We start from the raw sequence: 12921 nt of genomic DNA, 5'->3' as shown, positions 1-12921 counted from the left end.
GATATAGCTGTTGACCTGTTATAAAATTTTAAAACAACTTTTTTGTAAGGTTAGTCTGTTAATTACTCCCCTATCCCAATATGATATTTTTTCTTTTCTAAGAATTAAATAATTTAAGTTTGATCAATAATACATGTATGAAATTTTTAATTTTTTTGAAATACATAATACTATATAAAAAGTATTATAAGTCACAATAATTGACAATTTAAAATATTTAAAAGATGTATGAAATATTTATGATAAAAAGTAGATTTATTTGAATTTTAAAATTCAAAAAGCCACAGGAATGGATGGAGTATTAGTTTTTGTTTTGCACTAATGAGTCTTTGTAATTAATTGTAAAATTTGACAAATTATAGTAGCTAGTAATTGTATTAGTAGTAGTTGTTATTAAAACATCATGTTGTGATTTAAGGATTATGGATAACCTAGTTCATTATAAAAATATTAATATTTCTACTGAATAAAAAATCTATCTATATATAGGATTTGGGTTATGATGTGCGTGCTAATTATAATGATCATAAATCAATGAAGGTACTGCATAATTTGAGATTAACAAACTGTTTGTTTGGTAATGTTGGATATAGTTGATAGTTTTTAAGACTTACTAGTTACTAGTATAAGTCATGTTTCGTGTTTACCAAACACAATTCCAAGTTCAATCCAAACTTCACTGTAACTCCAAATGCTAGCTAAATCCGTGGATGGAAGTAGAAACATCTGTAGAAATTATGCAAAGGACGAAACAACATGCTCAATTAAATAAAACACAAATAAAGACTTCCTCATGTTATTAGAAAACATTGGCCGGAGATGTAAGTCTACTTTGGACCAATTTGCAACTACTACCAGTCCACTTGCAGCAAAGCCTCCTCATTGCAGAATGTTACTGCCTGAGTAGCAATTGACAGCACTTAACACAAGACTAGTTTGCAACTCTTAAGATACATTGCCCCAATTAAAGCAATTCAATAAAGACTACGAGGAATGGTTAATCACCCTCAACTCCTTTGATCTATTAACGTCTTTTCCCTTTGGGTATGAGTGTACATTCTTGGAGAAATTTCTGTAATACAGATACATATTTGTCTGGAAAAGTTCGGTAATGATCTACATGAGGAGAAGAGCCAAAGTTGAAAGAGTGAACCTCTCTCCCAATTTTCCTCTGCTCTTGAATAAAAGATTCAACTGACTGAATTGGAATGACCTTGTCAGCTGTACTGTAAAGATATAGCTGAAGACAGGAAGGCTGGTTCTTGACAAGGACAGTAATTATCTTCGTCAACCGCCTGTAAATTGGAAATAACCAATAATTAGAAGTAGCTATAAACTTTTTCAATAGACCAAACCTTCTAATCAATAGCTGAATACTTACTGCAAACCATATTTCTCTGAACTATTTCCTAATTCATAAGTAAACAAAAAGAACATAACATGTTGTAGTGCTTACTCATTAACATCAGGCAAATTAAGAAGCAACGAGAAAAGCTTCTCAAGTGTTGCAAAAAGAACGGTTTCCATCATCATGGCTCCCTTAGTTTGAATGTTTCCCAAGGTTAATGGACGTTCCACTTCATTTCCTTCTCCAGCTTCTACTGAAGAATATGCAAAGGAGCTACACTTCTTCAGCATGGCTGCAGTAAATCCAGCTGCCCAGACCTGCAAGCAGTTAAGACTGAATTACCATACAACTTTCCTCATTACTCAATTCTGTAGGATCAGAATCAACACTATACAACAAAAGCGAAAATAATGCACTGCGTTTTTTAAAAGGAATGAATGAAAAAGTGCACCAGAAGAACAAATAATCTTCCAAAATGAAAAGAACAGAATTCCCCCACAAAAGGAAGAGAAAAAATTGCCAAGCATTCTTGGAATGGAATTTCCCCAAGTTGTGAGAAAAACTCCATCAAATAGTTCAACCTATCAAAGAAAGACAATGGCAAAGAGCAATGCTGAAATCTCAAAGAATATTTAAAGAGGCTTGTGTCCTGGCTATACCCAACCAAGAGGTTACAATAGAAACTATCATCTTGAAACTGAAATTTCTATGATAACTTAAACAGTATGAAACACATTCCATACCAACCCATATCCTTTGCAATGAGAAAAGTCAAAAACTTTTCAGGTATCCGTATGTGGATTAGTGAACAAAGAACCCTTGGTATACGTCAATCATCCTGGTCCTCCGACCATATGATGAATCCATAGTTACATTTTACTAAACCAAAATCAATTTTAGAGAAAAGAGTAATTAAGGCTCAAACAAAAGGATAGCATCAAAAGCAGCTGAATGCTATCCTATAAAGCATCAGATAAAGGGAAGTGATGGTAGGATGAGGTAAAAAAACAACCTTAGGGCTTATATCTGGATCACCACCGGAATCTACGACACAACCCTTGATCTTTTCCAACAAATCCTGTCTATTTTTCAGATTCTCAAGAATAGCACCATAACTGCACAGTAACAAATACTAATAAAGGTTAGAACAGCTAAAAATTACTAATAACTTTAGCATGATCAATATTTGAAGTCCCATTAATCAACCTACGCAAGCCAACCGGTATTACTGAATGTGTGAAAAATCAAACACCGTTCACGACCATCGTTATCGGATTCCGACAACCACAAAGCAAGCTCATTTGCCAATACAGCAATCCTCTCTTCCAATTTCTTGCCAAGATCGAAAGAAAGAACATCTTTCACAGAAGCAACAAATGTTAGAGCGTGAATACCCTTAGAGTTATACAACTCGATATACCTCCTCAAATGTTTCGGCTTTGACCCGAGCCAACCCAACATCACAACCGTCACAATTGGGCCTTCTTTGGGTATTGCCCCAATTTCATTACCCTTTTCACTGCCAGCAGCAAAATGCCAATCGAATAATTTATCTTGGGTACCAGATACTATTCGAGCAAAACGATCGCTGGATAAGATGGGATTCAAGAATTTCGACGGGAAAGGGTTTTTCGAAAACCCAAATGGAGAAGAAAGTGGGGAGGAGGGATTGCGATGTGATAAGAAAATGCGGGGGCGATTCTTTGGGGGAGAAGAAAGTGAAGGGGTTCGAAAGGAAGATGGTGATAAAGGAAAGGGCTTGTGATTGAGTTTGAGGAAGAGAGAAGGGGAGACATGGTGGCGATTAGAACAAGTGAGTAGTCTGACAGAGGCTTCCATTGAATGAGGAGGATTTGCGACTTTGTTTTTTTGGCTTACAGGTGATGCTATTTGTACCGAGAGAAATGAGAGTAGTATTTTTGTTTGTCCGAGTACTATCAATTCAAATTTATACATTGTGCATTATTGTAGGACCCGTATACCACAACAATCCATGAACTGTTGTGAAATGAATTAGACACTTGCTTTATCCAACTTCTTTAGCTTTAGTGCTTAGCGTTTGGAACAAGTAAAGTTAACAATTCCTCACCTCATGTTTACCAACACAAGCAAAGAATTTTTTTTTTGACATGATATACACAACGGATCCAGTTTTATTTTTTATTATTTTCTTGAGATTTAATGCTGGACTGATTTGATTGAAGGGAAAGAATACATTTCTTCTGTTTTCACGACTTGAATTCAACATATGTAATCAAGTGTGGAAAGATTTATTTCATCCAATTGCTCTTACTCAACGAAAAATGAGTTAAGGATTTATATGTTCATGATCTTTCTCTATCCCCTTTGAAAATTAGTTCTTTTATCAATTAGATTCACTGCTGAAATCATGCTTATAAGTATAAAATAAAAATGTTCAGATCAAATGATTTCAGAAAAAAAGTTTATATCAGTCTCTTTGGAATAGACCTCAGTGGCTCAGTCTAATTATCTCTTCAGTCTTCGGTGTCTTGAAATGATCGGCTTCTATGCAATCTATTCAGGAAAAGATGATGAAATTTCTTATCGCAGGGCAGTACACTTTGATAACACATACTCTACTACATATGTTAGCAATGAAGCTAAATTTCTGATGTCAAGGTTGATAACCAATCTAATAAAGCTTTATTCACTTGTTCTGGAACTTCATCCTGGGGGTAATGCCCTGCCTGCAAGTTTACAAGGGATGTGTTCGGGTAGAAATCCTTAATTCGATTTGGCTTTGCACGATCATGAACCCAAGGGTCTAGGTCCCCCCACAACAACAACAATGGGCAAGAGAGTTGGCTCAAAACACTGTCAAGTGTGTGCTTTGTGGGGTTTGACATGAGTTGTTTTAATAATCTGCAGAAATGCAAAGTAGACAATATTAGCTAACTTTCTTAGCCTAAACTTTTGGTACATAAACAGGTTGGAACTTAAAAGTATATGTATCTGACAAAGCAGATGTAGTAAATCTCTAGTCTTTTGTACACTTCTAAATGTTAGTAGTATCTCAACATTATCTTTGCACTTCTATCAATTTGCAAAACACTCTTGGCATATGCTGGAAAAGGTCGAACCATCTCAGTTTGAAGTTCCAAAGACAAAACTCGTCAAACAGGCTCGAGTCATGAGAGTCAAGGACTTCAATATGAATGGTGGGGAGATTTCTATTAAGATTCTAGACTAATAAGGCAGATAATGGTGTTCCAAGTGAGAAAATGATAATGGTTTTTAGCTGCCAAAAGGAGGCGAAAAACAATAGGCTATATAGCTGCATTCATACCGGTAATAAACTTCATAGGCATTTGGGTCAGCTGCAGGCCTTAAAATTGAATTGATGAGGTAATCATCCACATTTGAATGGTTTCTGTAGACCTTAAAACAAGAAAAACATCAAGGAATTAGTTATTCTATCTAATGTTCGTCAAGATTATCAGCGGTAGTGGCTAAATAACAAATGAAATGCAAATGCAGAAACCAGCCATCCGTTTCTGATGCATCGTGCAAATAGCAAGAAGATATAAGGTTCAAATTTAGCTAGGAAGGAACCTACACCACTCTTTAGTACAGCTTCAATTTGAACTGGTTGCATTGTTATCCAGAAAGCTGATCTGACAACAACACGTTGAAAAATTTCCTCCATTGGCTTTACAATGAACTTATGTAAGGCAGACTCTTCAGTTTTGTCAGTTGTACTAACGTCATCCCCAAATCGTCCTGCACTATTTAATAAGGAAACTCCCCTGATTTTATCTGGTAGTGCTGCTGCTGCTAACAAAGTAGTAAACCCTCCAAGACTGTTTAAATAATTCAAGAGTCATCATATTACATACTACTTATATATTACTGAAGCTCTACCAATTAAAGCTACTAATTGCATCTTGTAGATTTATTACAATGACAAGTTGGTAAATAAATGAACTCACCTGTTTCCAACTAAAACAGCGGGTTGTTTAACTATCTCCTTTAAGAAGTCGACAACCTGATCTCTCCAAAGCAAAGCATCATAATCTATTAGTGTCTTTTCACTCCAGCCAAATCCTAGCAAATCCAAAGCATAAACCTTGTATCTTTTAGCCAGTTCTGATATGTTATACCTAAAATTTGATGCAAATAAGCCCACTAAATCTTTTAATTAAACTCAAAGCCATACAAACACAAATATTATAGAATTACCTCCAATGAAAAGAAGAAGAAGCAAATCCATGAATCAAAACTATTGGAAACCCTTCCCCTTTCTCCACATAATGAATTCTGTAGCTTCGCCATTTCCAATAGTTGTATCCCTCCGGTTTGAATGGCAATTGCTGCAAGCCTATATATATGAATCTTTGTTAAGTAGACACACACACAATAAACAGACACCAATAAATTCAAAGGTACAAATGGGGTGATGAACTGACCTTGAGAGGATACCGCAACAACAGATGGGGTCATAATCGAAGTACCAGTAGCAACAGTTTTATTAACAGCAAAACTTATTAGTTTCCATCTGCCACCTTCAAACAAAAAGAAATTGAGGAAGGAGATCAAAACTCCCAAATCAATGAGTTTCACATAATAGTTAAGAACTGGTCTGGTGTAAGGTTAGACGAAAAGCTTACTAGAATGATTACTTCTTCCAGGTATAGCCAACTTATTGCCTATTGGATTTAGTGATTCTGTGTTAACCGTGGCAGTACAACTTGACATTGATAATACTTACCAACTAGAAGTATTGAAGAATCTTTATGAACTTTGGGAACAGTTGAACGTGGTACTTAGAAGTTGATGGCAGTTAACAAGATTCTCATGAGCTTTTCTGGAAAAAAAACAAAAATTATTTTATCTTTTTCAGAGACAATGTGAGACCTTGATAGGGATTTAGGGAATCGTTTTTTTCCATGTAGAGACAACAAAATTAGCAAGTTGTCATCCTCGGCAATACGCTTAGAAGTTTCAGAACATCCTTGTAAATTACAGATGCTGCACACAATGTTAAAAACTAACTCTTATTTCTTTATTATACCATATTAGCTGGTCTTAAATATGCCCCAGCTCATTGTTTTCACCAATGTTTCTGCTTTGCCTTCATCGCTCTTTTCATATTTTACTATATATTTCGTGCCATTTCTCCACCTCTTTGGTACCCACTTCAGAATATTCCTGTTCCACTCAATGTGATATCATATGTTGAATTATGATGATCTTATCGAAAAAGTTTTAACAGGTTATGGAGAACACATTTTCATTTACTTACAGCGAGACTTGAACTCACAACATCTGTCTACTTCAATACCATGTTAAAAATTATGTGACCACGTAGTATAAAATTTTAAAGCTGTAATAAAGAGCATATTCCTATTTTATTTAATTACATCTTGAACACCATAGCTGTTCTTTTCTTGTGCTTTTCACACACACAAAAAAAAAAAATTCTTATTGGTACAATTTTGTTGCCATTCTCTGTATGTTGTTGTCTTCACAGAATACGTTGGATTCTAATTGCCACCTATGAGTATTTTTTTCCTCTTGGACCAGAAAATTATTACTATAATTTTTCTACTGTTCAAATTATAGCTAACTACAGAGAAAATACCTTCTAAAATGGAGGGAGCTTCAAAATATAACAAAGCTTTACAACTGAAACTCTCGTCGACCATGAGGCAAAGAAGAAGTGGTTATGAGCCATCAGATACGGAGACAGACTGGACATTGGAGAAGAGTCCACACAGGGAAGTAAACGGAAAGAATGAAAAAGAAATAGATCTTGAAGAACATGAACCAGAAGAGCCCAACGTAGGATTTGAGAGAGCAAAGGACAATAGTTCTTTTAATTTAAGCTGGAGAACTAATAATGTTCCAAGTTCTGCTCGAAGGAGAAGTACTAAGTCTCCTTATAAGCTTCGCAGAGATATTGATGATGGTGAATTTCCTTCTTCTCCAAAGGCTTTACCAAGAAGTGTTAGCACATTTCCACGCAGACCTGATCATTCATATTCTCATAGAAATGTTAGTCCTTTTCAAAAATCTGAGAACCGTAGACATATGTCTCCATATAAATATGCTGGTGATGATCATGACAGGATTTTTGCTGATTCAAATAGGAAGCAAAATCAAACACAAGGTAATAATAATGTTCTTAGTAGACTAGGGGAGAAATCAAATTATAATCGCAGGTACGCTTCTGCTCCTAGACCTGACAGACAACACAAGTTTGATGCTTCCAAGGAGAGAAGAAAAGCAAATAATAAGACGCAGACGCCTTCCCAATTGCCAGTTAGGAGCTTGTCGCGGAAAGAAAGGGAAACTCCCTATAAGCACGGACCTACAGGAGGTGAACTTAATGAAATGATTGCCGAAGCAAAGATTTCTGGAAGTACTACTGGTGCTAATCATATGTTTGAAAGCACAGAAACTGTTTCACCTGGTGATATTTTCTTTTCTCGGGACTATGAAGCTTTGAACATGCAGAAGATTACTGAAAGGAAATTTGATAAAAAGCCTCAGGTACTGACTGATAGAAATGTTGAATCAGTGAAAACGCCTGGTAATTTCAATCAGAGTGGAAGAGGAAATTCATCTAGTAATACTCAAAGAACTATAAGCACAAGCACTTTTGTAAGTAGACAGAGTAGTAATTTGAGTGATACTAGTGGAAGGACGACCAAAAGTATGAAAAAGTTCACCGCGAACAGGCAAAAGAGTCAGTCAGAACCATGGTTTTCTTGTCTCAAGAAGGGAACATGCAGCACGTCAAGAAGAGAATCTCCAGAAAAAGGGCGTCCGATTGATGAAGCTGTAGTAATTGCTAAGGCATCTGTAGTTCAAAGCTTGAGACCCTTCTGGGCTGACAAGCATCAACCTGATTTACTAGAGGGATTTACTTGCCACAAGCAAGAAGCTTTACTACTTAAAGACCTGGTAAACATGATCTAAACTCCCTTTTTCTGATGAATCAAGTGGTGAAGCACACAAAGATACACTCACTAGGACATTTTGTTTTAACATTATCTGCTTAATTAGATCACAACTTCCTTTGGTTTTCTAATGCCTTTTCTTTTAGGTTTCTTCAAGTGAAATCATTCCACAGATCTTATTCAAGGGTCCTCCTGGTTCTGGAAGGAGAACACTCACGATGGCTTTTTTGCGTGAAATCTATGGTGATGCTATCTGCAATGTAAGCAAAGCCAGACTTAGAATTAAGATGCAGATATGCTACATTTTCATGGTTCATCATCAGTACAAAATATTCCAGTTTTTTCGTTTGTTTTTCTGTTTCGCAGATATCCCATGATTTGAGATACTTCCAAATTAAGGTACCTCAGACTTGATTTATTTTCTGCTATTTATTTTCATTTATACAAGTCTCTGTTGATCATGGAAGTTAGGGCTCTAAGTCTGCTTAAATTTTCTCAACTTCCATTTTCCAATCAAACAACAACAAAAACACCACTCCCTTTATCAAATTGTAATCTATTTGGCACAATTTTTTAATACAGTTTTTATTTTTAAAAAGATACTACAAAGGATAAAATCTGTTATGACCGAAAATAAGCAGGTGCAAATCTTTTCCTAAAAAAGAAAAAAAGATTGGTCAATTCAAAATTTTTTCCTAAAAAAAAAACTATTTATGGTTAAAAATTCAAGGCAAATAAAACCCAACAAAATCGACTATAAGATCATGATTTTCAACAGAATCTGGATTCATATGTTTAGTGCTTGATTTATGTAGACAATACATTGTTAATTATCACACATTATTTGGTGAATGGACAGTGTTAAATGCAGTTTAATTTGTTTCCATGCTGCGGAATTTCATTCAATATGCCTCTTCTTTTCCCCTATCTGCCTAATAGGAAACAAGGCCACTGCAAGTTGTCGTACCAGTAAGCTCAAGTCCTCACCATATCGAGCTCAACGTTCAGTTGGAGCCTAATGCTAGATATGTGATAATGGCTTTAGTTAAGCAAATAACTTCAGAGTATGCACTGACCCCTGAAATCAGCAGAGTAAATAAGAAGGCTGATTACAAAGGTGATCATGTCTATCAAAGCAAACGACTATTTTAACCATCAATCAATTCCGTCTTGACCTAATTAAGTAATACTCTGAGTCTTACAGTTATAGTTCTTTATAATGTGGACAAAGCCGCGGAGAACATACAGCACCTAGTTAAATGGATAATGGACTGCTATTCAGATGCTTGCAAGCTCATTCTCTGCTGTGAAGATGATGTAGCCATACTTGACTCAGTGAAAAGCCGCAGCAAAGTTTTTGAAGTTGCAGCTCCTGTAACTCATGAAGTAAGTGTAAAAATAGGAAGTACATTCTAATAGAATTAACATTAGCTATAAATGTAACATGTCATTTTGGCCATTATATCTTCAACCGGACACAAGAATTTCCTTCTAACTTCATATTTTGGATTGCTTAGATCATGGAAGTTCTTATTCAGATAGCAAGAAAGGAAGATTTTGAACTACCAATGGGTTTTGCTGCTAAGATAGCCGCCAAGTCAAAGCAAAACCTGCGAAGAGCAATTATGGCTCTAGAAGCCTGCAAAGCACACAAGTAATATTACTATACTTTACAGATTATGCCTTTGCTAGTTTATGGATTACTGATCCACACACTTTATACAGCTATCCTTTTGCTGAAGACCAACCGATTTCAATAGGATGGGAAGAAGTAGTAACAGAACTTGCAGCAGAAATTCTCGCTGATCCCAACCAAACAAGGTATCAAAATTGTAAATAGCAATGAACAAAGTTGTTCTTCTAACTAAAGAATATCAAAGTTGACAGTAAAGGTGTCTATTTTAAATCAGGTTATTTTCTGTTCGAGGGAAGTTCCAAAAACTTTTGGTGGAGTTTGTGCATCCAAAACTTATTCTCCTGGTAAAGTATATAAATTTGAATGAGGATTTTTTTAAAGAGTTACTAATATCTAAGGAAGATCATTTCATGTTTATGTTGAATGCAATGCAGAAACTAGTTGAAGAATTCGTTAAGAAAGTTGATGCTGGTATAAGAAGGGAAATTCATTACTGGCATTCTTATTATGTAAGTACTATACTTGTATGTTAAAATACATGTTCGAGAAGTTAAAAGTTCATCAAGTAACAACAAGACGATCTGCAGGAGAAAAGGCTCCCTCTTGGAACGACTGCTTTGTTAAAATTAGAAGGTAACTCGTTAAACTGTAGTATTGAACTATGTTTATACTATGACTTTTTAGTGATATTAGTTCTCCTAACATGTATTTGATTCATATGTATAATTGCAGAATTTGTGGCCAAATTTATGAGCATATACAGGAAGAGTTTGAGCAATCGTCAGCAGTTTTTGTAATTCATGACTACACATGGACGCGCGCTAGTCTGATTGAGAGAAGGCTCAAATTTTTGGTCCTACACATTAAATCTTCTTCTTTTATTAAACACTCTGCCTTTCATACCAGTATTACACAGCCATTCTTAGCAGATAAATTTTGTGTTTATATGTTGATGCAAGAGTGTATGCATCTGCTCCTTACGTGATATAAGCACTAGGGCAACTGTTATTATGAAAATAAAATTATGTTGTCATTTTATTATTTTGTTAGGAGCCTTATTAGACTCTAAATAAAATTATATTTCAGAAAAACTATATAGTTATAGAGCATTGAGATTCAGCCTTTTCAATTCGTTTGGATTAGGCTTTTCAGTTGGATTTATTATTTTTTGGGAACACCCTCTACACCAAATAAAGAGCCTAAACATAGTGCAGGTAAAGAAAGAGATTAATGGTAATGGTAATATATCGTTCCTTATTTAAAGTAAGTATCTATGTTGATGAGGAGATTTTGTTTGATTCCATTTAATGGTTCACAAAAAGGGAAGGCTTTAATTAATGACCATATTTATTTAAGCTAATAATAAGATTCAGATTGAGTTAGATTATACTGGATCTTCCAAATCTGAATAAAGAAAAATAAGGAAAGTGTAACCATGGAAAAAGAACTTTTCCATTACTGGGAGTTAAAACTTGGAAAATTTTGTTTGATCATAAATCAATTTTTAAAAAAATTATAAAATATTTTTAAAAAATAATTAATCTTTTTACTTCAAAATTATTTATAAAAAGTTTAAATAAAATACAATTTTAATTTATATTAATGACCAAACATAATTTAATTTTGAAAATCTCATAATAATTTAAGGGTATAATTAGGAAAAAACTTTTTATAGAATTTTAATCTAAGCACTATTTAGAGCCTGTTTGGATGAGCTTAAAAGTTGGTCAAACTGACTTAAAAGTTTCTGCATTAGGCGCATCTCCAACTCAAACACCAAATTTGGATTTAGCACTACTATTTAAGTATAAAACAACTTCAACTCACTTCACTATATTTTATACCAAAAAGTATAGTTTTCTCTCTTTTCATTAATATATTATTATTTTTTATTTCATTTATATTTTCTTAATTTTCAAAATAAATTCTTTCTAAAACATTCGCAATATACAATTCATATTATTTTCTTTTATAGTAATTCAATATAAAATTATTTATACCATAACTTTTTAAATAATATGAATTTCTTGCAAATATTATGCATTATACATAATAATAAATAATACAAATAAAAATGAAATCATTAATAAAATACAATTAAGTAAACATTTGAAAAAAATATATTTTAAATTCTACATAAATATTAAACTTTCAAGATCACTACACTGCTCTCATTAATGCTCTATTAATGCATTACATAGTTCAAAATGAGTTTCTTTGTCCTTTATTTTTTTATGTCAAGCTAAAAATTGTTGAACTCGTTATCTTTCATCTATTGTCATTTCTACAATTGGAGTTAGACCTTTTGACGTATCTTGAATTTGTGCATTAAGATCACACTTATCATCAATAATCTTGTTGTGCATTATAATACGTGAAGTTAATATATCATGTAGCATTTTTTTTCCTCAAAAAATGTGACGACCCTGTGATAATTGCAAAACAAAATTACAAAAACTCCAAGTGCCGTTCAACATCTTTTTTACATGACTCTTGTTTCATGGCAATTTTTTTTTTTTTTTGAGAACGTGAATGTATGAATGTAATTGTGATGATGATAGTTTGGTGTTATATATTTATAGGAGTAGAGTGACTACTGATCTAATAAAAAAAAAGGTGCACAAATAGTTTCTTTTAAGTACATTGTATTATTTGTTTAATAATTTATATGTTTGCATTTTTAATTTTTTGTGATGGATAATTATAGTTATATCTAAATACAATTTGTATAGAAATAACACAACTTTTTAAAAAAAAAATCATATGTAGAAAAATTAATCTATAAAAAGGCTATTTTTTATATCTAAAATTAATATTATAAAAATATTATATAAAAGATAATTAAATATACAAGAGATCTAATTAAAACATATAATTTATAATTTATAAAATGTATAATTAAAAATTTTGTATAATGAAATAATATTAAAATATTTAATAAAGTGAATTAGTGAGATGAATAGTGTTATATCGATGTAACATTATTCACACACCAAAATGATGTAAAATTTAGT

General features: G+C 33.5%; 4 protein-coding genes across 4 annotated transcripts; 2 read left to right on the top strand and 2 right to left on the bottom strand.

Moving 5' to 3' along the window:
- Nucleotides 1-764: 764 nt before the first annotated feature.
- LOC101263863 (uncharacterized) lies at nt 765-4442 on the bottom strand. The gene is made up of 4 exons (XM_004232374.5): nt 2559-4442; nt 2361-2463; nt 1457-1665; nt 765-1295 (listed from the first exon to the last, which is right to left on the bottom strand). The coding sequence occupies exons 1-4, from the start codon at nt 3302-3304 to the stop codon at nt 1025-1027; spliced, it is 1329 nt and encodes a 442-aa protein (XP_004232422.4). The 5' UTR covers nt 3305-4442; the 3' UTR covers nt 765-1024.
- Nucleotides 3970-6064, bottom strand: LOC101258821 (uncharacterized). Its single transcript, XM_069294404.1, has 7 exons — nt 5989-6064; nt 5776-5871; nt 5549-5687; nt 5299-5469; nt 4851-5169; nt 4656-4747; nt 3970-4231 (listed from the first exon to the last, which is right to left on the bottom strand). The coding sequence occupies exons 1-7, from the start codon at nt 6062-6064 to the stop codon at nt 3970-3972; spliced, it is 1155 nt and encodes a 384-aa protein (XP_069150505.1).
- A 618-nt stretch (nt 6065-6682) lies between these two features.
- Nucleotides 6683-8938, top strand: LOC138342238 (uncharacterized). The gene has a single exon (XM_069294513.1). It carries the CDS (start codon nt 6959-6961, stop codon nt 8288-8290), a length of 1332 nt encoding a protein of 443 aa, XP_069150614.1. The 5' UTR covers nt 6683-6958; the 3' UTR covers nt 8291-8938.
- Nucleotides 8490-10704, top strand: LOC101259119 (replication factor C subunit 3-like). Its single transcript, XM_069294403.1, has 10 exons — nt 8490-8531; nt 8638-8670; nt 9211-9388; nt 9476-9657; nt 9789-9925; nt 9997-10092; nt 10182-10251; nt 10342-10416; nt 10495-10540; nt 10640-10704. The coding sequence occupies exons 1-10, from the start codon at nt 8490-8492 to the stop codon at nt 10702-10704; spliced, it is 924 nt and encodes a 307-aa protein (XP_069150504.1).
- The last annotated feature ends 2217 nt before the right edge of the window (nt 10705-12921 follow it).

The sequence above is a fragment of the Solanum lycopersicum genome, chromosome 2 (genome assembly GCF_036512215.1).
Source record: "Solanum lycopersicum chromosome 2, SLM_r2.1".
Lineage (NCBI taxonomy): Eukaryota > Viridiplantae > Streptophyta > Magnoliopsida > Solanales > Solanaceae > Solanum > Solanum lycopersicum.
Note: the sequence above shows the minus strand (reverse complement) of the source record. Positions and strands in the feature narration are given on the sequence as shown.